Below are 22044 nucleotides of genomic sequence, written 5' to 3' on the forward strand. Positions count from 1 at the left end.
CTGTCAGTTCTGCTGTGTAGACTGATAGGTTGTCTGACAGCCTGGCGTATTTAACAAGTTTAGAATGTTTAGATATATTTAACAAGTTTAGAAGGTTTAGATATTTTTTCTTCTACTATTGCGAAGCCAACCCTACCATTATCTGGGGGGTTTTAGCCATCCGTGTAAATATGGATGTGCTCTGGGTAATTTTCGTTGGCTGCTGCTTCAAACAGGACTTTTTTAAAGGGTGGAAATGGTGTTTCGTCCGTGGCTTATTTAATTAGATATGGAGTAAGTCACTCCATAGGCCGATTAATGTTATATAGAGCTACTGGTATGTGATCAATTCCGACTTCTAGTTCTAGTTTACTGGCCCTAGTGGCAAATGAGTCATTGAGTTTTTTGTTTTTATTAAATTCTAGTCCTGGTTTAGTTATTATAGGAGCAAGTTCCTGAACTGGATGGTCTAACTTAAGCGAGTGAATTTTGAGGTGGTAGTTAAGATGTTGAATATTGCGGCGGTATTTAAGTGGCATGATGTTAAATTCTACTTCTAAGCTTTGGCCGCTAGTATTACGTGGAACTTTGGCTATTGTTCTTAATGCTTGATTTTGGATAACATCTAATTTTTGCAGTAGTTTGGGGTCGGCGCAGCTGTAGGCTTGGGCTCCATAGTCTATCCTGGAGAGTATACATGCTTTGTAAACCATAAGCATTGCTTCCGTTTGCGCCCCCCAACTGGTGCCTGAGATTGCTCTTAGTAAGTTTAGTGTATTCTTAGATTGTCTGATTATGTTATTTATATGGTCACTAAAGGTTAATTTTGAGTCGAATGTGACTCCTAAGAATTTAACATTTTTGACCCTTGGAATTGGTTTATTATTTGAAGTTATTTGGTGATTATCGGCCGAGTTGACTTTATGGAATAGCATACAGACTGTTTTGGTTTCCGATAGTTTGATGCCCCAGTCCTGGGCCCATTTATTTAATTTATTCATATCGTTTTGCATTAGGCTAAATAAATTTTTGGTTATTCTGCCTGTGCGCCAAATGGCGCAGTCGTCAGCGAAGAGTGCTGTATTTAGTTGAGTGGTTGATTTAATTTTACTTTTAGCATCGAGTGCTTTAGTTATGTCGTTGATAAATATATTGAATAAGGTTGGTGATAGGACCGAACCTTGTGGGATACCATTTATTATTTCGTTTTTTTGTGAGTAGTGTCCGTTTACTCTGATATTGATCTGTTGTGAATAAAATTATTAATGAAGTTGAACATATTGCCTTTAATACCGTTAGTTTTTAGTTTATTGAGCAGTCCCTGGCGCCATACCATATCAAATGCTTTTTCTATATCTATAAAGATTGCCAGTACTTTATTGGACTTGCGGAAGGCGTCATTTATGCTATTTTGTAGTCTAACTATCTGGTCAATTGTTGAGTGCTTAGTTCTGAATCCGCTTTGTACATTTGTAATTAGTTTATTCTCTAGTAAGTAGTTATTTAGTCTTTTATTGATAATAGTTTCTAGCGTTTTGCACATGTGCGATGTGAGTGTTATCGGTCTATAACTCCTCGGGAGGGAGTGGTCCTTTCCTGCCTTTGGGAGGCTAAAACACTCTGCATGCTTCCATGCTGTGGGCATACGGCCTTCCTCCCAGATTCTGTTATAGAGCGATAACACTACTAAAACATATGCCAGATGTAACCCTAGAGGTAGAGTATAGCTGATTTGATCTTGCCCTGTGGCGGTGCTTTTTTTTAGTAGGCAGTTGGGGCACTGGATGGGTCACATACATGGGGAGTTTAGGGAGCTTCTAGGGTGTTTTTGGCCGCATCTGTGGCATGTTGGGAGCTCCCTGTGTTGTCTGCATTTGTTGGCCCCATGGCCCCATTGTTGACAGTGGTGGCATTTAGAGGGTTTTAATTCGTACTCGAAGTTTATGCCGGTGACCTAAGATGTAAATCCAGTTGTTGACGGTTGTGTCTGCTGTAATGAGTAGATAGCCGTTGGTCCAAATGTTAATTTCATCAATTTTGAGTTGGGGGTTTCCAGCCTGTAGTGCAGATTTGGTAGTTTCTTGGGGGGGGGGGGGGTTTACCAGCCATTTGTTGGTGGATTTGGCTGGTTGGCTGCTCGGTGGGTTGGCTTGGGTCGTCGGTGGTGGGTTATGGGGTGATGTCAGGGTAGGAGTGGGTGCATGGGGGGTTGGGGTAGGATTTAGGTTCTGGATTGGGATGGAAACTAGGGGTGGTAGGGTATCGGTGAAGGTGGGTTCTTGGGTTGAGCTGGAGGTAGGGGTGGGGGTAGGCGGGGTGGTGGTGATAGTTGGGCTGGTGTGGGAGGTGGGTTTTTGGGTTGGGGTGAGGGAGGGTGGGGGATTGCCGTTTGAGAAGGAGATTGAGAGTAGGGGGGGGGGATAGTTTTGGAGGTAATGGTAATCGCTTTGTTAATGGTTTTGCTGGCTGCACTTTTTTCTTGTTTGGAGATCCTGTCTCTAGTTTGGGTTATTTTTATCGTTTTGGTTTTCAGGAAGTTTATGCTTTTCGCTGGGGTTCGTTTAGAGGAGGTTGTTCTCTTTTCGTTTGTTGCTTTAGTTGGTGGGTATCGTTTGTACGCTTGACTGGTTTGGTTTAGTCTCGGTTGGGGCCAAAGGCTACCTGCATTGGTTTTAGCGGCCATTTTTTTTTTTGGCGAGTGTGGTGGACGCGGTTGCTTCTATGGGGTCCGCCCCTGTTGTTGGATTTGCCGTTGGTTTAGTTACGAAATCTAGCTTTTTATGACAGGTTTTGGGTGCGTTTCCTACTTCTAGGGTTTTTTGAATCAACATGTGGAGGTTTTTGCTATCCGTGCTGGTTTGGCTGGTCTCGAAGTTGATTGTTTCCACCTCACATTCGTTTATTTCCTTTTCTATTGTTTTTAGTTGTATTTTATCCCTACTTTCGGTTTTTGGGTTCATTGTTAGCTGGATTAATGGGCTTAGCGCCTCTAGCTTTGTTTCCTCCCCTTTAATGTAGGTGGTTCCATTGGTTAGCTGGGTGTGGTAGAAGGCTTTGAGGGGGGGTTCGTTGTTGTTTCGCTAAGGAACTTTTGCCAGTATACATACTGGTATGGACTGGGGTTTTCTCCATTGATGATGACCTGTCTTATTCCTTTTATGCTACAGTTCTGTTTTGCTATTTTCGCTTTTTTGTGGCTTCTGCCCGGGGTGGCGAGTACGTCAAATTTGTTTTTTATGGCTATTTCTGGATGGATATCATGGATATCCATCTCATCGTCTGGTTCGCTGTCCGAAAACAGGTTAGCCTCTTGGCTCAGATTGAGGGACCCGGGCCGCTTTACTGAGCTCCTAGGAGTCGCGGGAGTGGGGCGGCAGGTGGATTTGTGTGCTAGGTTTAGCGCCAGCTCCTTTGATTTAAGGTGGGGGTTGAGGCTGACGAATTCAGTATCCGGATTTGATTCCTTATCTATTTTGTATTTTCTGCCTTTTCTGGTGTGGGCTTACTGGGTTGGGAGTGTATTTTGGGGGGGGTTTCTTTATGTCCTGGGTTAGGACATGAATTTCTACCTCTCGTGTTATTTCTGGTTTCCCTTGGTTTGTTTTTGTTTCTGGGTGTTTTTGGGGGGGGGTTACTTTTTCTTCTTTTTTTTTTACCTATTTCCTGGGGGGGGGCTCATATCCTCCACGAAAGGGAGGCCTGTCCTGAGGCATGGTCTCTGGCCTTTGAGAGTCCAGGACAGAAAAGGGTTGGGGGGTGTCGTTTTTGACCGCTGCACCGGCGCGGGGACCGATAGTCGTCGTCTTTGTGTTCGGTGGAGAGGTCGATTCCTTCGTCTAACTAAAAAGGTCTACGGTGGCACACTCGTTCTTTGGAACATCTTGGCCAAAAAGGTTTTAAGGTTATTTGCGCTGGGTGGTGTACGGCCGTTCCGTGGTATTTAAGGTTTGGTTTCAGGGTCCTGGTTGCTCGGTTGCTTGCTCTCCGGAGAGACTCTACCGTGGGGGCCGGTGTCACTGAGAAGGGAGAGCGCCACTGGCGGTTGAGCCGCCAGCTTTGTCCCCCCTGGGCCGTCACTCCCTAACGCACTGGTTTCTTCCTTCTAGCTCTGCCCTCCAGTCCGTGACCCGGTGTACGTGACTCGAAACTCCAACATGGTTGTCCGAAGCTGGCAATCAGTCCCCCAGGTGGGGTAGCTCGAGAGCGCAGGTAGACACGTCCACCTTCATTGAAAGACAGCCGGTGAGTCCCCGCCTTCCTTTTCAAAAAACAAGTCCATGTGGCGACTCGACGGGAGCGGTCGTTATTGACCGCTGCACCGGAGTCGTCGTCTTTGGGGTGGAGGTCTAAGTCGGTGGTGGCACACTCGTTCTTTGGAACATCTCGATGTCCTGGGTGGTGTACGGCCGTTCCTGGGTTGCAGGGCCCGCTTGCGGTTGCTTGCTCTCCGGAGGACTCGGTGTCACAGAAGGGAGCGCCACTGGTGGTTGAGCCGCCAGCTTTGTCCCCCCCCTGGGCCGTCCCTAGCACTGGTTTCTTCCTTCTTCTTCCTCTTCCAGTCCGTGACCCGGTGTACGTGACTCGAAACTCCAACATGGAGCCGAAGCTGGCAATCAGTCCCCCCAGGTGGGGGGGTAGCTCGAGAGCGCAGGTAGACACGTCCACCTTCATTGAAAGACAGCTGGAGAAAAAAAAGGTAGTTAATATAGCGAGTTTAGTATTTAGACAAAGGCTTTTCTGTGCGGACCTGAACAGAGCCAGAAATTTTCGTTATTTTGTTGTAGTTCTGTAGGTTTAACAGCGTTTTCGCCCTAAGTTGCTTTTGGTTAGAGTTTAAACAATATTAATACATGAAATGAAAAAACAGTTCTATGAAATCAAATCCACAAATACGTTTTACTAAAGTCCTAGCGGTTTTAACTTTACAAAGTGGTGTTTCTTAATATAATGTAACGAGTCGCTAGTGGTTTATCAACTTAGTCCGTGAAAATTCACGGTATACAATATGTTTAAACTAGCGAAGGTCCTAACGGCTTGTCTCTATGTAAATAAATTTTCCTGTTATAATAAAAAGTTTTCTTACCTTAGTCTAAGTACATTACAGCTCCTAGTGTTATTACCTTACTCTAATAGAGTCCGATCCATGATAGTGATGATAGTGGTGATGGTGATGATAGTGATGATGTTAAAATACTACAAATAATACTATATATATATACATGTCCACACCTGCACACACACCTGCACACACACGCATGCACACACGCATGCACCCCCCCCCCCCCCCCCCCCCCCCCCACCCACCCACACACACACACTCACACATAAAGGTACAGTGATGCATACACAATGTTTCTATAGCACCAACATGCATGGGTTAGTCTCATTAGTCATATAATATAGTTAAATAGCACATGAATAATATCAGATATGATGTACATACCTGTTTGGCACAAAAACCTGTATGGATGTTATCCTGATACAAATGGCTGGAAGTATACTAGTCAAAATGGTTAAGTAAATATTGCATAGTAAAGGGTACAATATTAATACATATTCAAGCATGGTTAATTGTTAACTGGATATGACACAGAATCTTCTTTTAGAGATTAAACGAGATTCTAGTGCCTTCAAGTAATTGGAGAGTGGTATGTTGAAGTGTGAGTTACGCCTAGGGTGGGGTCCTTGTGCTTGATTTCTGTTGGTCGTATTGTTGTTGATTGTATATGATTGTCCTTCGTGTACAGATTGTTTCCAAATTGGTTGTGTGTATTATAGCTGGGGTTTTCTATAATAGTTTCTTCTCCAATCATCTTCTTGGTCTTTGTAGTGTCGTGTAGGTGGCGAGTATGAAGGTGAATGTGATGTGGAGGGTGAGTATACAAGGCCAAATTTTGGGAAGAGAATATGTTTGTACACCAGGGGTGGGGAAAAGCCCTTTTTCCCGGTCTGGGACCGATTCTCGATCTCTGAGACCGAAATTATTTTTTAAAAACACGCGTTTGCCGATCCCACTTTTGTCATTCTTGTCAGTCCGAAGCACCTGTCCATTTCTATTATTGGAACAAATTCCTATCGGTCAACTGGACCGGCCAGCCCAGACATCGGTATCTCGTGCATTATTTAAAATAATAAATAAATAGTGGTCAATATGGCTGGTGTCTCAGACGTTTGTGATTTTAAAGTCTGCCTAAGTATATCGCCAGTCACTGAAGTCGGACCTACTAGCCACTAGGCTAGCCATTTGTCAAAGTCACTGAGCCGGTCAAGAGATTAAACAGACGTTAACGATAGCATCATTCTTGGTTTAGAGAGCCATCAAGGTATTACACTCCCAATTAAAACAAAGGACCCAGAATTTGCAACTGGTTACGATCAACACCTGTCAACACCTATGTACGGAGCTGTCGGGTCGAGCGTCCTAGTCTGAAAGCAAGAGGCTTTTGTGCAATACAAACTGCTTGAAATAGCATAAAATATAATGAAATAATCTATAAATGTATTTATTGTTGATTGTTCAATGTAGTGTATCCAATAATTATAAAGGATTTTAAAATTAACAAAAGGTTTCCACCTTTTTTTTTTAACAAGTGGGAGTAAGCAGAACAGCTACATGTACTGTTATCTCAAGAGCCAGTAGAGGTCAAATTTCATCCAATCAGTGATGACGTTATTTCTTTCTTACTCGTACTTTTTACACATATATGGGAATTAAAATTCATAACTTATTCCTTTTTTATATTATTTATTCTATTATGTAAAATATATACAATTTGTGGGGGTTTTTCACTGATCATATCATGACGTGATTAAAAAATTTGTTTTAATGTTTTCATGTTTATCGTTTCGCGTTCATGATTCAAGATAAAACTTAGTTCACCAAGGTAAACATCTACGGTCCGTTTTTTAACATTTTGACATTTATTGGACCCGATTACAACTTGAACAGCAAAAACAAGCGTGCAGTTTCCGCCCAGATTTCAGGCGGAATCGATACAACCATGGAATTAATTATTTCGTGGCGAAATATGAGATGTACCAATAAATATAAACACTTACTGTATAAAGAAAACTTCCCGAGTCACGTTTTACGCATAAATAGACAGTTTGTCCAAATAGTAATCCTGCATTAATCCAATTTTCAGTTACGAACAAAATCTCGAATATTCCTTCCGGCCATTGTGAGCATATTTTAAATGTGATTGAAAACTGTTGGTGGAATCGGATTATTTTTATTATTATTCGTCTCGGGTTCACGATTTTATTCCACGATATTTAATGGAATATCACGTTTAATAATAATAAATAAATAAACTTAATTAATGAATAATATTTTTTAAAAATCAATTAATTGATAATAAATTAATAACAACAATTAAATAATATAATACAAAATTAATTAATTAATACTTAATAAATAATAATATAATAATAAATAAATTAATTAATACTTAATAAATAATAATATAATAATAAATTACTGAATGTTAGTAATTATAATAAATAAATTATTGATTGAATAATAATGATAATAAATAAATTAATTAATTTTATTATTAACTAAATAAAATGTTTTTTTTCATTTATAAATGTTTCCCACACACACACACACACACACACACACACACACACACACACACACACACACACACACACACACACACACACACACACACACACACACACACACACACACACACACACACACACACACACACACACACAAAACAGAAGGGGGTGGGGGAGACAGACAGAGGGATGAAACGGGGTGGCAAGATATCACGCATTTATTTGTTAGAACATGTATAGTAATTAATGCATAACTGACTTGATGACAACTGCTGCTTGTGGTGACTGCCTTGGTACCTGTCTGCACATTGGCTAAACCGATGTGTACTCCGATTTCTACTTAACCGTTTGAACATTAAATGTGTTGTTGAGGATTGCCTCGCAACCATATGAATATGTTTAGTAATTAATGACAACTGTTGCTTGTAATGACTGCCTTGTACCTGTCTGCACACTGGTGTGCACTTGACAATAACATGCAAGTAGTGGGATGGATGTGTATCATTCCTGTTCTTTTGTTGGTACCAGGATTACTTCAGGTAAATTTACTGTTAACATGTTCATGCATTTATGTTAATTTCTAAATGTTATGGTTAACATTTGAGACTTAATGCTTGATAATTATGTAGTTGAACATACTTTTTCAGTACTTTATTTAAGTACATTGCTGTGCAGATTTGTAATGTAACTACATATAACTTATAGTACAAGTTTTGAAAGTTACATGAATATGTTTCAAGGAATAAATTACATGGAGCTGACAATCATTATAACATGTTAGATTTACATGTATAAATTGTTTTCAACTGCCAGTTTAACTTACAAATTGTCTGTTTCCCCATTCTTTGTGTGTCTAGATTTATTTTTTATTTTTTTTATTTTTTTTAACTGATTAAAACCCCTAAAATAACTAATGCCAAGTAATTATAGCTAAAAAAAAAGAAATGAAATTAAAACAAAAAAGAGAAAAAAAGAAGAAAAACCTTTGAAACACATGTAAGCAATGGCCTGTAATAATATATTTAAAAACACGGAAAGAGTACCGTATTTTCCCCACTATTGGGGTATTGAAAAAAAAAATATGAAGGGTATTGCATTAAAACCTTTACAAACGATGTAGTGCTAGGCCTGGATTCGAACTCCAGACCATCGGGACTGTAGCCGACCACTGTACCACTCGACCATATGCAGTGGATCAAAAGTGAAACTGCATTTTAATACTTAAAATCTCATAGTAATGACCTGTACTGACAATCACCGAACGTTTTAAAATAAAACGAATTTAAAGAATCATTCTGTCACCTATATTTCTTCCAAAAGCACCATCAAAAGCACCCGTGTGGATAATATTTATACAGAATAGTCAAAATGTCTAATTTTTCAAAGGTAAAACATAGCGATACTGGATTACGAAATATAAACTTCATGTTGGTTTTACAGAACAAATTGTTTTAAAATATATTGTATATAACTATCGCTAACCCTAACCCTAACCTTAAACTAATTCCAAGAAATATTTCTTTAAAATAGAGGTGGGGAAAATACGGTACTCTTGCCACGTAAAATGCTTGATACGAATAATTCTCGTTCCGCAAAATTTTCATTCCGCATTTTCGATGTGCCAGGATAAAAATAGCTTTGGGAATGGGAAACTCTATTAACGTGCCCCTATCCACAAGGGTTCAGGCACGCCCGCCCCGGATTCAGCCTCTGACTTCGCCAGTGACCGACTCCGGGGATAGCTTTCAAATGTTTAAATGTGTCATCTTCAAACATCTAATCCTGGAAAGGTTACCAAAGGTATTGTACTTAATATTTTTGTCTAAAATTTATTAAAATATGTTGTACGTGTTGAGGCTCTTAAATAAAGCACATATGCCTGATTTTATTAAATCGTGACTGAAATGGAAAATTCGATCCAATGGATAAACGTTACGGCACAGCAATAAACATCACAATAATAAATATCGTGCCGGAGACGTTTATCTTGATGAACTAGATAAAACTATACAAATATCAAATATCACTGATTTTTTTAAAAACTATTTGGCAAATATCGTTTTTTAAATGTAGTTTTTTTAATTCCTTTCTCCATTTTATAATAATGGTCTGTCCAGTAATCTAACGACCTGCCACAAGGTTAACCAAAACACAACAATTTTAAAACATTTATTCAACACAAAGACAAAGAGCTCTTAACAAAATACTGTGGACATTTGACAAGTTATACAATAATATTACCCTGAGATTTCCGACAAATATACTTATTTGAAAGTTCCATACCAAATAAAACACCGGTCTACATGAAAAACTTATAATATCGGTAATTTAGGCTACAACTCCTATTACAAATAAAATAGTCCCTATCAGAAACTATCAATTTGATTTGAAAGATGATTTACACCAAAATCCCAAAACTACAATTCTTCCATGTTACAATTAATTTCCGCAACAGCCCCTATTACAAATGTGAATATCCCACATAGAAATTCAACAATTGGTTTGAAAGCCGAATTATCACGGAGTTCACTACACCTCCCAAACCTCAAACAAACATATATCGGAAAACAAATAACTAAAATTTATCTGCATGTTTAGAAATAATATTTCCAAGAAAAATAAATGACGTGCACCCCCATGCACAACCAACAAAATGACAATTCTTTTACTAACAATGTACAACGATTAACCCCATAGCCAGTAATAAAGCATATTGAAATGGAGAGAGAGAGAGAAAGAAACTCTAAAATCTAGGCTTTAACACCCCCTAAAACATTAATTTACCCAAACCATAATAACTTACGTGTTGACCCTATGAAAACACATCAAAAAGTAAAGTTCCAAGTTTGACCACACGGGCAACACAAGGACGAAATCGTATCTCATTGGTTCATCCCAAATAAACAATCATATAAAAATTATTACCCATAACAATTACGCCTAAAATTCACCAAAATATTCTGTTATTACTACAATAGTGTATCCACTTAACAAAATAAAAAAAATTAATTAAAAGAAAATACAAATAAAAATATATATTTTACTTCCTGTTAAATTACCGTAAAACCTTTAAATATTACCCTACTTAAAATTTTATCTTAATAACAATGAATTCCATGTTTTTATCCCAGCAGTATTATTCAGTTAGTAAATAGTGATTAGTATAGTTAATACAGAAGAAATAGAGAATATAACAAAATAAAATTACAACTAAAAAAAGAAAATAGGGCAGAAAAGTTAAATGGATAAAAACATGGTTCATTACACTTGCATATGTGACTGAGCTGTGTGTGCATAGTGTGTGAAAATGATCGTCGAGGCTCCGTTTTTTCGATTCAGGGATGTTCTGGTGAAATGTTACGCTGATGTATCCTTGTGTATTTTTCAAGTTTTTCATTGAGCTTATGAGTTCTTCAAATTCCTTTAATACTGTGGCTTCTTCATTCCTGTCAATGTCATTCCCTCCTGTCTGAATGATGATGTGGGATGGTGATATCTTCATGTTTGTAATGAATTTTATTGCACCTCTAATGGTTTTTTCCCCTAGTACAACCCGTGATGACTGTTTATTGGGCACTATGTTTCGGGGGCGAATCATCCTTGTGTTTGAGTCCCCAATGATGAGAACATCTTGATGCGCCCTTTGGTGGTTGTGTCCTTCATTTCCATTGACTGTTGGGTTTTGATTAGTCAGTGTGTTGTTTTCCTCTGCAGAACTGGTCTTTGTGGTAGTTGTTGTTTGCAATGTTTTCAACGTGTGTTCAGTGTTCTTTTCTGTTTGTTCCTTTTGTGCAGTTTGCTTCCTTTGTCCGAGGACTGTGTCATATTCAGCTGTGGATGGCATTGGCTGTTCCATAGGTTGGTCTTGTTGGACAGATGACTCTTGTTGAGCAGATGCCACTGGTGGTGATTTCTTGAAGTCTGTCTGTGTTTGCTTTGTACTTGTTAAAGTGAGTTCTATGTCTTTCTGTGTTGAGACTGTTTGTGTTGTAATTTCTTTACGGGTTATTTGGAGAATTTGTGAGTAGCTTGGAAGGCGTTCGAAAATATCTTTCATCTTTTTATTCATTCCGTCTGTGAGCTGATTCACTGCTTTTTTTAGTTCTGTGATGCTGGCTGTTATATTTGTCATTTCATTTTGTAGTGGTGTTTTGTCCATGGTGGGCTGGATTTGTGGTGTGTGTGTTTCCTCTTTGGTGGCCAGGCTTTTGAACTGGAGGAATAAGTCGCAAATTGACATTTCTATGGCAGTTAGGGAGGTGACTGCTGGGTCTTCACACTGAGTTGAGCAGCTGACTCTGCTGTTTCCTTGGAGCTTTGATGTTCCGTCACTCTTTCATGTATTTCCGCAGAGGCCTGATTTGTTGGTGAACACTGTTGAGGACTTGACTTTTTTTGCTGTTTCCTTGGAGCTTTGATGTTCCGTCACTCTTTCATGCATTTCAGCTGAGGCCTGATTTGTTGGTGAACACTCTGTAGGTTCTTTGTCTGGCCCACATGGTGTAGCAGATTCCGGTATAATTCTACTTTCATTTATTGTGGTGGTAGATAGTTCTTGTGATTGCATGGGATCTGTCATTCTTTGGGTAGTTAATGTGTTCTCATTTGTCCCCTCTGTCAGACTGCATGACATTATACTGTGTATATTGGGGTTAGTGTCTGGTGTCTTGTCTATTTTGTCGTTCTGCAGTGATTTTTCAATGATTGATTTAATTTGCATGTCTTGAGTGTGAATGCTCGGGTCATTTTCATAGGCTGCTTTAATTTCCTGCAGAACTGGCTGAATGATATCTACATTGCCATTGATGAGGATCCGACTGGTTGTTGTGTATAGGTTTATTGTTGTAGTTTTTTTGGGATTGATCAGCATAAATAACACGAAGTGTCTGTGTGTTAATGCTTCCTTTACAGTCAACAGTTTGTGAGAGTTTAGTTTCAATTCCACATTCATTATCTAGTGTTTGGTAGTAATTTAGTAATGTTGTGGAGATGGTCGAGAATACACCTGTCGTCAACTCGGCAACTGAGTAACAGAGTTTATGACAAACAACGCTGTAATGTTAATCGTTTGTAAACATGACACAATATTAATAATATAATATATTGCATAGTTTGGGTGGGGTTTTTTTTTTTTTTTTTGGGGGGGGGGGGGGTGGGGTAACGTCTGTATCAGATATGTAAACATGAATATATATACAGTATATGTAAAAAATTAATATATAATCGTGCGTTAATTCATAATCTATCACCTACAGGTACGGTGAGGTTAAATTGACCGAACAACTGACCTAACAATGTGGTACATGATATTTGGCTAATGTCAGGGCTTTAGATTGCACCAAAGCTGCACATGTACTATATATACTGGGGTAGATTTTGCAAAAATGAGAAACTTCAGATTTCAATTTTATCAGGGTAGATTTTCCATTTTATATGTAATGTTAATTTCAGCTAAATAAATGCCTTCTTATGCAGACACTGAAAATTAAATATGAATATGATGGATTAATCCATTATCTAAATGATCAGGGTATATTTACAATTTGTTATTTGTAATTTTCATTTTCTATTTTTGTAAAAGTGGGGCGGGACGTAGCCCAGTAGATTAAGCATTCGCTTGATGTGAGGTAAGTCGGGGATCAATCCCTGTCGGACCCATTGGGCTATTTCTCGTTCTAGCCAGTGCTCCACAACTGGTGTAACAAAGGCCGTGGTATGTACTATCCTGTCTGTGGGATGGTGCATATAAAAGATCCCTTCCTGTCTGACGCCATATAGCCAGAAATAAAAATGTGTTGAGTGCATCGTTAAATAAAACATTTCCTTCCTTCATTTATTTTTGTTAAAATATACCGGGTATGTGAATAACCTTACTGTATGTTTCCTATCCATGCTAGGAATAGTTGTAGGAAAATGAGACACTTAAGAATTTAATAGGCTGTATTTTAGAGTACCTTAACCACCAACAGTACAAGATCATTCACTGAGGGTACTTTTTCCTTAGACCGGCCTCGGTGGCGTCGTGGTAGGCCATCGGTCTACAGGCTGGTAGGTAGCGGGTTCGGATCCCAGTCGAGGCATGGGATTTCTAATCCAGATACCGACTCCAAACCCTGAGTAAGTGCTCCGCAAGGCTCAATGGGTAGGTGTAAACCACTTGCACCGACCAGTGATCCATAACTGGTTCAACAAAGGCCATGGTTTGTCCTATCCTGCCTGTGGGAAGCGCAAATAAAAGATCCTCTCAAAATCTGTGTGGTCCTTAACCATATGTCTGACGCCATATAACCGTAAATAAAATGTGTTGAGTGCGTCGTTAAATAAAAAAATTATTTCTTTCTTTCTTTTTCCTTAATATGGTATATTAATTTATGTATTTGTTAGCTATTGTATGTTTCAGATAAGTAAACACTTTATGTAGACACTAATAATTAAATATGTATATCCATTATCTAACTAATAAGGGTAGATTTTCAAATTATAACAAGTTATTATTTTTTTCTATTTTTATTATTACTATTTTTTAATATTTGTGAATAAACATACTTTATGTTTACTATCAGTACTAGGGATAGTTCTAGGAAAATGAGACACTTAAGATTTCAATAGGGTGGATTTTATGGTACCGAACTACCGAGGGTACAAGATCATCTACCGAAGGTACTTTTCCCAAAATATGGTATATTAGTTTACTTATTTGTTAGCTAATATATATTTCAGCTAAGACTAAGTAAACACCTTCTTATATAAACACTAATAATTAAATATGTATATGATGGATTAATCCATTATCTAAATGATCAGGATAGGTTTCCAAATTATAAGAAATTATTATTATTATTATTTTTATTATTATTATTATTTTTTTTTTTTAATATATATATAGTTTTACGAAATTGAGACACTTAAGATTTCAATAGGGTACAATACCATCCACCGAGTGTAGGCCTACTTTTTCCTTAATATGGTATATTAATTTATGTATTTGTTAGCTATTGATTTCTCATTCCAGCACGACTGGCATATCAAAGGTTGTGGTATGTACTACCCTGTCTGTGGGATGGTTCATATAAAAGATCCATTGCTGCTAATTGAAAAGAGTAGCCCATGAAGTGGCGACAGTGGGTTTCCTCTCTCTCTCTATAGCTGTGTGGTCCTTAACCATATGTCTGATGCCATATAACCATAAATAAAATGTTATATTAAATGTATATGTAAATTATATAAAAGGGTATATTAATTTATGTATTTGTTAGCTATTGATTTCTCGTTCTAGCACGACTGGCATATCAAAGGTTGTGGTATGTACTACCCTGTCTGTGGGATGGTACATATAAAAGATCCCTTGCTGCTAATTGAAAAGAGTAGCCCATGAAGTGGCAACAGTGGGTTTCCTCTCTCTCTATAGCTGTGTGGTCCTTAACCATATGTCTGATGCCATATAACCATAAATAAAATGTGTTGAGTGCATCGTTAAATAAAATATTTCCTTTCTTTGTTAGTTATTGTATATTTTATCTAAGTAAACACCTTCTTATGTAGACACTAATAATTAAATATGTATGTGGTGGATTAATCCAATATCCAAATGATACGGCTAGATTTCCAAATTATAAGAATTAAATTACTTTTTTTTTCTTTTTTTTTAAATTTACTTTAAAATATATATATATATATGTGAATAATCTCACTGTATGTTTACAATCAGTGCTAGGGATAGTTCTAGGAAAATGAGACACTTAAGATTTCAATAGGGTGGATTTTATGGTACCGAACTACCGAGGGTACAAGATCATCAACCGAAGGTACTTTTCCCAAAATATGGTATATTAGTTTACTTATTTGTTAGCTAATATATATTTCAGCTAAGTAAACACCTTCTTATATAAACACTAATAATTAAATTATATATATATATATACATATATGATGGATTAATCCATTATCTAAATGAGCAGGGTAGGTTTCCAAATTATAAGAAATTATTATTATTATTTTTATTATTATTATTTTTTTTTTTTTTAAATATATGTGAATAACCTTACTGTATGTTTACTATCAGTGCTAGGGATAGTTTTAGGAAATTGAGACACTTAAGATTTCAATAGGGTACAATATCATCCACTGAGTGTAGGCCTACTTTTTCCTTAATATGGTATATTAATTTATGTATTTGTTAGCTATTGATTTCTCGTTCCAGCACGACTGGCATATCAAAGGTTGTGGTATGTACTACCCTGTCTGTGGGATAGTACATATAAAAGATCCCTTGCTGCTAATTGAAAAGAGTAGCCCATGAAGTGGCGACAGTGGGTTTCCTCTCTCTCTATAGCTGTGTGGTCCTTAACCATATGTCTGATGCCATATAACCATAAATAAAATGTGTTGAGTGCATCGTTAAATAAAATATTTCCTTTCTTTGTTAGTTATTGTATATTTTATCTAAGTAAACACCTTCTTATATAGACACTAATAATTAAATATGTATATGGTGGATTAATCCAATATCCAAATGATACGGCTAGATTTCCAAATTATAAGAATTAAATTACTATTTTTTTTATTTAATTTAAAATATATATATATGTGAATAATCTCACTGTATGTTTACTATCAGTGATAGGGATAGTTCTAGGAAAATGAGACACTTAAGATTTCAATAGTACCTAACTACCGGGTTACATGATCATCCACCGAGGATACTTTTCCCAAAATATGGTATATATTAATTTACTTGTTTGTTAGCTAATATATATTTTAGCTAAGTAAACACCTTCTTATATAGACACTAACAACTAAATAAGTATATGATGGATTAATCCATTATCTAAATGATCAGGGTAGATTTCCATATTATAAGAAATTATTTTAATTTTTTTTTATTATTATTATAATTAAAAAAAATAAAAATGTGAATAGCCAAATTCCAATTTGGGTTCAAAGTCTGCACAATTTGGTGCACATCAATAATCTACTGGGTGCCACCTGGGCACCCTTCAAGAAAAATCCAAGATGGCGGACAAAATGGTGGCCAAATCAGGGAAATAGCTTGCTTATAAATTTGGACATCCAAATCTAATCGACATGTTCTGTTGTTTTAAATGTTTGACTATGGTTTATAAAAATAAGGAATTGCTTATAATAAATATTTAAACTCGGACAGTATTTACATACTTAAAAGTTGGTATCCTGACATTAAAAGATGCAAACTCAATGTGCTCGGTCAGAATAAAATGTGTTCAGTTATGTTTGTTAATGGTTTTAGACCGTGGGCCCACTATAACCCCCCCCCCGGGATTTTTCAAGATGAGTATATCTTGTCTGAAGGCAATCTGTTGGTGGGTGTGCCTGTAGGGCACGTTTGAGTGTCTGATGTATTTATTTTTAACAGGGCAAATTTTCCGATCAAGGTGAATGGTTCCACACAGATTTGAAAAATATTTGTAAATACCTGGACTATTTCACTGCTTTTTTTAACACGAGCAAACTTGAATGTATCAAGGTGAAAATTATACATTTTTGGCAAAAATATTAGCCAATGAAAACAGGGATTCCTGGACTACCGAGCACAAGTGCTTTTACTTTAAAGCCGACACCAATTATGATGGTGAAGTGTCTTTTCCCAAAAAATAAAACCATGGGGTATCTAGCAATATTGTGAGTCAATGAATTTGAAATGTCCTGAGTATTACAAACATAGTATATGAAAAAACTGCATGGCAATGTTCAAGTGGTTTGTTACTATTAACGTCTAGTATAGGATGAATATCATTCATTTTGGCCTTATATCTGTTAAAAATTTATATGGATGACAACTTTATCACTATATTTAATTTTTCTTGGGACACAAAATGTGCAACGGTACCCCCATTCAAATGGCGATATTTTTTTAATCCACCAACATTTTTGCTGCAGACAAGCAGATATTAAATTCATATATAATGAGGTATCTAAAAATACTTGTCTCCAAAAATCCCGGGGGGGGGGGGGGGGGGGGGGGGTGTGTGTTTCGGTATCTGGCCCATTTGACAATGTAAATTCTAATTTGCTGTCAAAGTGTTGCTTAAACATTTCACTACTTGTAATTCTGGGGTTTTTTATATTATATTTATGCCATCTCCTATTAATGAGCCATAAATTTGCAAGTGCATTTAAAGAAATCAGTCAGCTCTCATAGTGAAGCCATTGATGCCTCTGGGTGCCACTCATGTTTCGTTAGCTTTCCCCATTCCCCATTGTTTATAAGTGTCCGCTTGTTTCTGTCAGTTGCGCTATATAAAATACTGAGCTGTCCAACACTACCTTTGTGACAAGATCTTTACCATCACCTAAAATTCCAGTCTCCTTACAGAAAATTCCATTAATTCTGCCTGCACACCTGCTGACTTGTTAGTGGTATGGTCCACACTGCTTGCCACTCATTTAAGACTTTTGATTTCAGAACCTGCAGCCTGTCTTTATAACAGAACAGGATGACCACTATTATTGCAAGATTTGTCATTTTGATGTATGATCGCACAAGTACCTATAGTGACAATAGCCGATGATTAATGTTATTATAGGTGTTAAAACTGTATTAATATATTTTATATTTTATGAGATATTGAGTAAAATAGCTTGTGGATGGTGGCCATCTTGGATTTCAAGATGACAGCCATATATTCGATTTCACCATTGGATTCTTAGACCCCTGATATGTCAGTCTAGGTGTTAAATCTGTAATGATATCTTTTCTACTAAATGATATATTGAGCAAAATAGCAATCTAATTAAAATTAGCTCCACTATTACATGTGGATCTAACAGCAGCCCATTGGATGAGGTCCAGTTGACCTTTCATTCGACCAATCAAAACCTTACTTGCAAAATCATGCCAGTGATTTGAAAAGAATTTGAAAACATTTGGGATTATGCCGAGGGTATACGAAATGATTCGGGTGAATTACGAAATATGCTGAAAACTAATTTCAATATAACATTTTATATAAAATTCATTTCAAGACAAAAAAAACCCCTGTGATGGTATAGCCATAAAATCTGTTTATACTAGTATACAATCCAGAGTTTATTACTGCACTTTCCCCCTGTTTTTTCAGTGTTGAAATAGACCAACAAGGTCGCCTATTGCATAAATAGTCTCGCCCGATATTTTTAGAATTTGTATGCTCCCGAATAACGCTATAAAAGGCGAAGTGTAATTGGTCGATATTTAAATTGTTATTTATAGATGAAATGTCACCTGGACATGGGAGTCCACGCAATGCTGTTAGATCTACTGTCGGACCCAGTAGAGCTGTTAATCAGATTGGCAAAATAGCATGTGGACGGCGACCATCTTTGATTTCAAGATGGCAGCCACAATTTGCAAACACTTCTGTCACCACTGGATTCCTTGTCCCCTAACATGTGGGTATAGGCATTTCAACTCTCTCGATATGTGTATTAGTTAAGGAGATATTAAACAAAACAGGTCTGCAATGGTGGCCATCTTGGATTTCAAGATGGCAGCCATACAGGGTGCAATTTCCAGTGGGCCCTGGACTAAATATCCTTGTATTGGGTTACTCTAACTATTTGCCAATGTTCATGCTTTCACAGAAAAATGCACAATTGATCAGCTAAGTCGCTACATTACTAGCATGGATAGTAAACATACTGTAAGGTTGGTTATTCACATATATTTGATTACAAAATAAAAACATTATATACAATTTAGACATCTACACTGATCATTTAGATAATGGATTAATCTATCACATATAGTGTCTACATAAGGTGTTTACTTAGCTGAAATATACATTAGTTAACAAATATGTAAATTAATATAACATCTTTTGGGAAAAGTACCCTTGGTGGACGATAATGTACCCTCGGTAGTTGGGTACTGTAAAATCCACCCTAATGAAATCTTAAGTGTCTCATTTTCCTAGAACTATCCCTAGCACTGACAGTAAACATACATGTACCATAAGGTTATTCATATATATTTTTAAATAATAATAATAATAATAATAATTTCTTTTAATTTGGAAATGTACTCTGATCATTTAGATAATGGATTAATCCATGATATACATATTTAATTGTCATGTCTACAATAGAAGGTGTTTACTTGGCTGAAATATACATTAGCCATATATATATATATCCATGTACCTTCGGTAGTTAGGTACAGTAAAATTCACCCTTTTGAAATGTTAAGAATCTCCTTTTCTAAAACTACCCCTGACATAGTAAATATGCAGTAAGGTTATTCATATCTATTAAAAAAAAATAATAATAAAAATTAAATTAAATTAAAATTAAAATTTTCATATGAAAAGAAAATCCACCCTAATCAGTTAGATAATCGATTAAGCCATCATATTCATATTAAATTGTCATGTCTACATTAGAAGGTGTTTACTCAGCTCAAATATACATTAACCAACATATATGTAATGTAATGTACCATATTAAAGGAAAAGTACCCTTGGTGGATGATATCCATGTATCCTCAGTAGTTAGGTACCATACTGTAAAATCCACCCCTTTGAAATGTTAAGGATCTCCTTTTCTGAAAACTACTTCTGACATATATAGTAAATATGCAGTAAGGTTATTCATATCTATTTTTTTTTTTTAAATAACAATTTTTTTATTTTTTTTTTTTTTTTTTTTACATATGAAAAGATAATCTACCCTGATCAGTTAAATAATAGATTAAGCCATCACATTCATATTGAATTGTCATGTCTACATGAGAAGGTGTTTACGTAGCTTAAATATACATTAGCCAACATATGTGTAATGTAATATAACATATTAAAGGAAAACTACCCTCGGTGGATGATGTCCATATACCTTCGGTAGTTAAGTATGGTAAAATCCACGCTTTTGAAATTTTAAGAGTCATCTTTTCTGAAAACCACTCCTGACATGGATAGTAAATATGCAGTAAGATTATTAACATCTTGTTACCAAAAAAATTTAAATAAAAATCACTTTCACACATGAAAAGAAAATCTACCCTGATCAGTTAAATAATAGATTACGCCATCACATTCATATTGAATTGTCATGTCTACATTGAACGGTGTTTACGTAGCTGAAATATAGATTAGCCAACATATGTGTAATGTAATATAACATATTAAAGGAAAACTACCCTCGGTGGATGATGTCCATATACCTTCGGTAGTTAAGTATGGTAAAATCCACGCTTTTGAAATTTTAAGAGTCATCTTTTCTGAAAACCACTCCTGACATGGATAGTAAATATGTAGTAAGATTATTGACATCTTGTTACAAAAAAAAAAAAAAAAAAAAAAAACCCACTTTCACACATGAAAAGAAAATCTACCCTGATCAGTTAAATAATAGATTAAGCCATCACATTCATATTGAATTGTCATGTCTACATGGGAAGGTGTTTACGTAGCTGAAATGTACATTAGCCAACATATGTGTAATGTAATATAACATATTAAAGGAAAACTACCCTCGGTGGATGATATCCATGTACCCTCAGTAGATAAGTATCATAAAATCCACCCTTTTGAAATGTTACATGTCTGTTTTTCTGAAAACTGCCACTGACATCGGTAGTAAACATACAGTAAGATTATTCACATCTACTTAAAAGAAAATAATATAATTTTAATGGAAATGTAAATGCACATATGTAATAAAATGGAAATCTACCCTGATCAGTTAGATAGTTGATGAATAATTCATATTCATATTTAATTTTCAGTGTCAACATAAATTGGAGGGGCCGGGCGTAGCCCACTGGTAAAGCATGGTCGGTCTAGGATCGATCCATTTTTATTGGACCATTGTGCTATTTCTTATTACAGCCAGTGCACCACCACTGGTACATGTATATCAAAAGCTGTGGTATGGTGCATATAAAAGATTACCTGCTTCTAATTAAAAAATATAGTGGGTTTCCTCTCTAAGACTATGTCAGAATTACCAAATGTTTGACATCCAATGAATCAATGTGCTCTAGTGGTGTCATTAAAAAAATAAAAAAATGTTTACTTATACATATGTATTTCACACACGCACACATTTATTTCAACTTATTTCCGTGCTTATATCCAATTAAGGTTCAAGCACGCTGTCTTGGGCACACACCTCAGTTATCTGGGCTGTCTGTCCAGGACAGTGGGTTAGTGGTTAGGGAGAGAGAATGAGGGTGTAGTAGCCTTACACCTATGCAATGAGTCCATGAGAACATGCTATGGGCTAGAGCCGATACGGGGTTGCGAACCCTGTACTACCAGCCTGTAGTCCGATGGCTTTACCACTACGCCACCGAGGCCGGTTACACACACACACTCACACACTGTCACGTATGTATGTGTGTGTGTGTGTGTGTGTGTGTATGTATGTGTGTATGTATGTATGTATGTATGTATGTATGTATACATGTATACATGTATGTATATGTATATGTATATTAAAGGTAAATGAACCTTCAGTGGTACTTTATTCAAATCTATTTAATAA

General features: G+C 36.6%; 1 protein-coding gene across 1 annotated transcript; it reads left to right on the plus strand.

Annotated features, from left to right (window-relative positions):
* The first annotated feature begins 268 nt into the window (after positions 1-268).
* LOC121383142 lies at positions 269-21433 on the plus strand. Its single transcript, XM_041513005.1, has 4 exons — positions 269-273; positions 2513-2580; positions 4254-4675; positions 21284-21433. The coding sequence occupies exons 1-4, from the start codon at positions 269-271 to the stop codon at positions 21323-21325; spliced, it is 537 nt and encodes a 178-aa protein (XP_041368939.1). The 3' UTR covers positions 21326-21433.
* Positions 21434-22044: the final 611 nt, after the last annotated feature.

The sequence above is a fragment of the Gigantopelta aegis genome, chromosome 1 (genome assembly GCF_016097555.1).
Source record: "Gigantopelta aegis isolate Gae_Host chromosome 1, Gae_host_genome, whole genome shotgun sequence".
Lineage (NCBI taxonomy): Eukaryota > Metazoa > Mollusca > Gastropoda > Neomphalida > Peltospiridae > Gigantopelta > Gigantopelta aegis.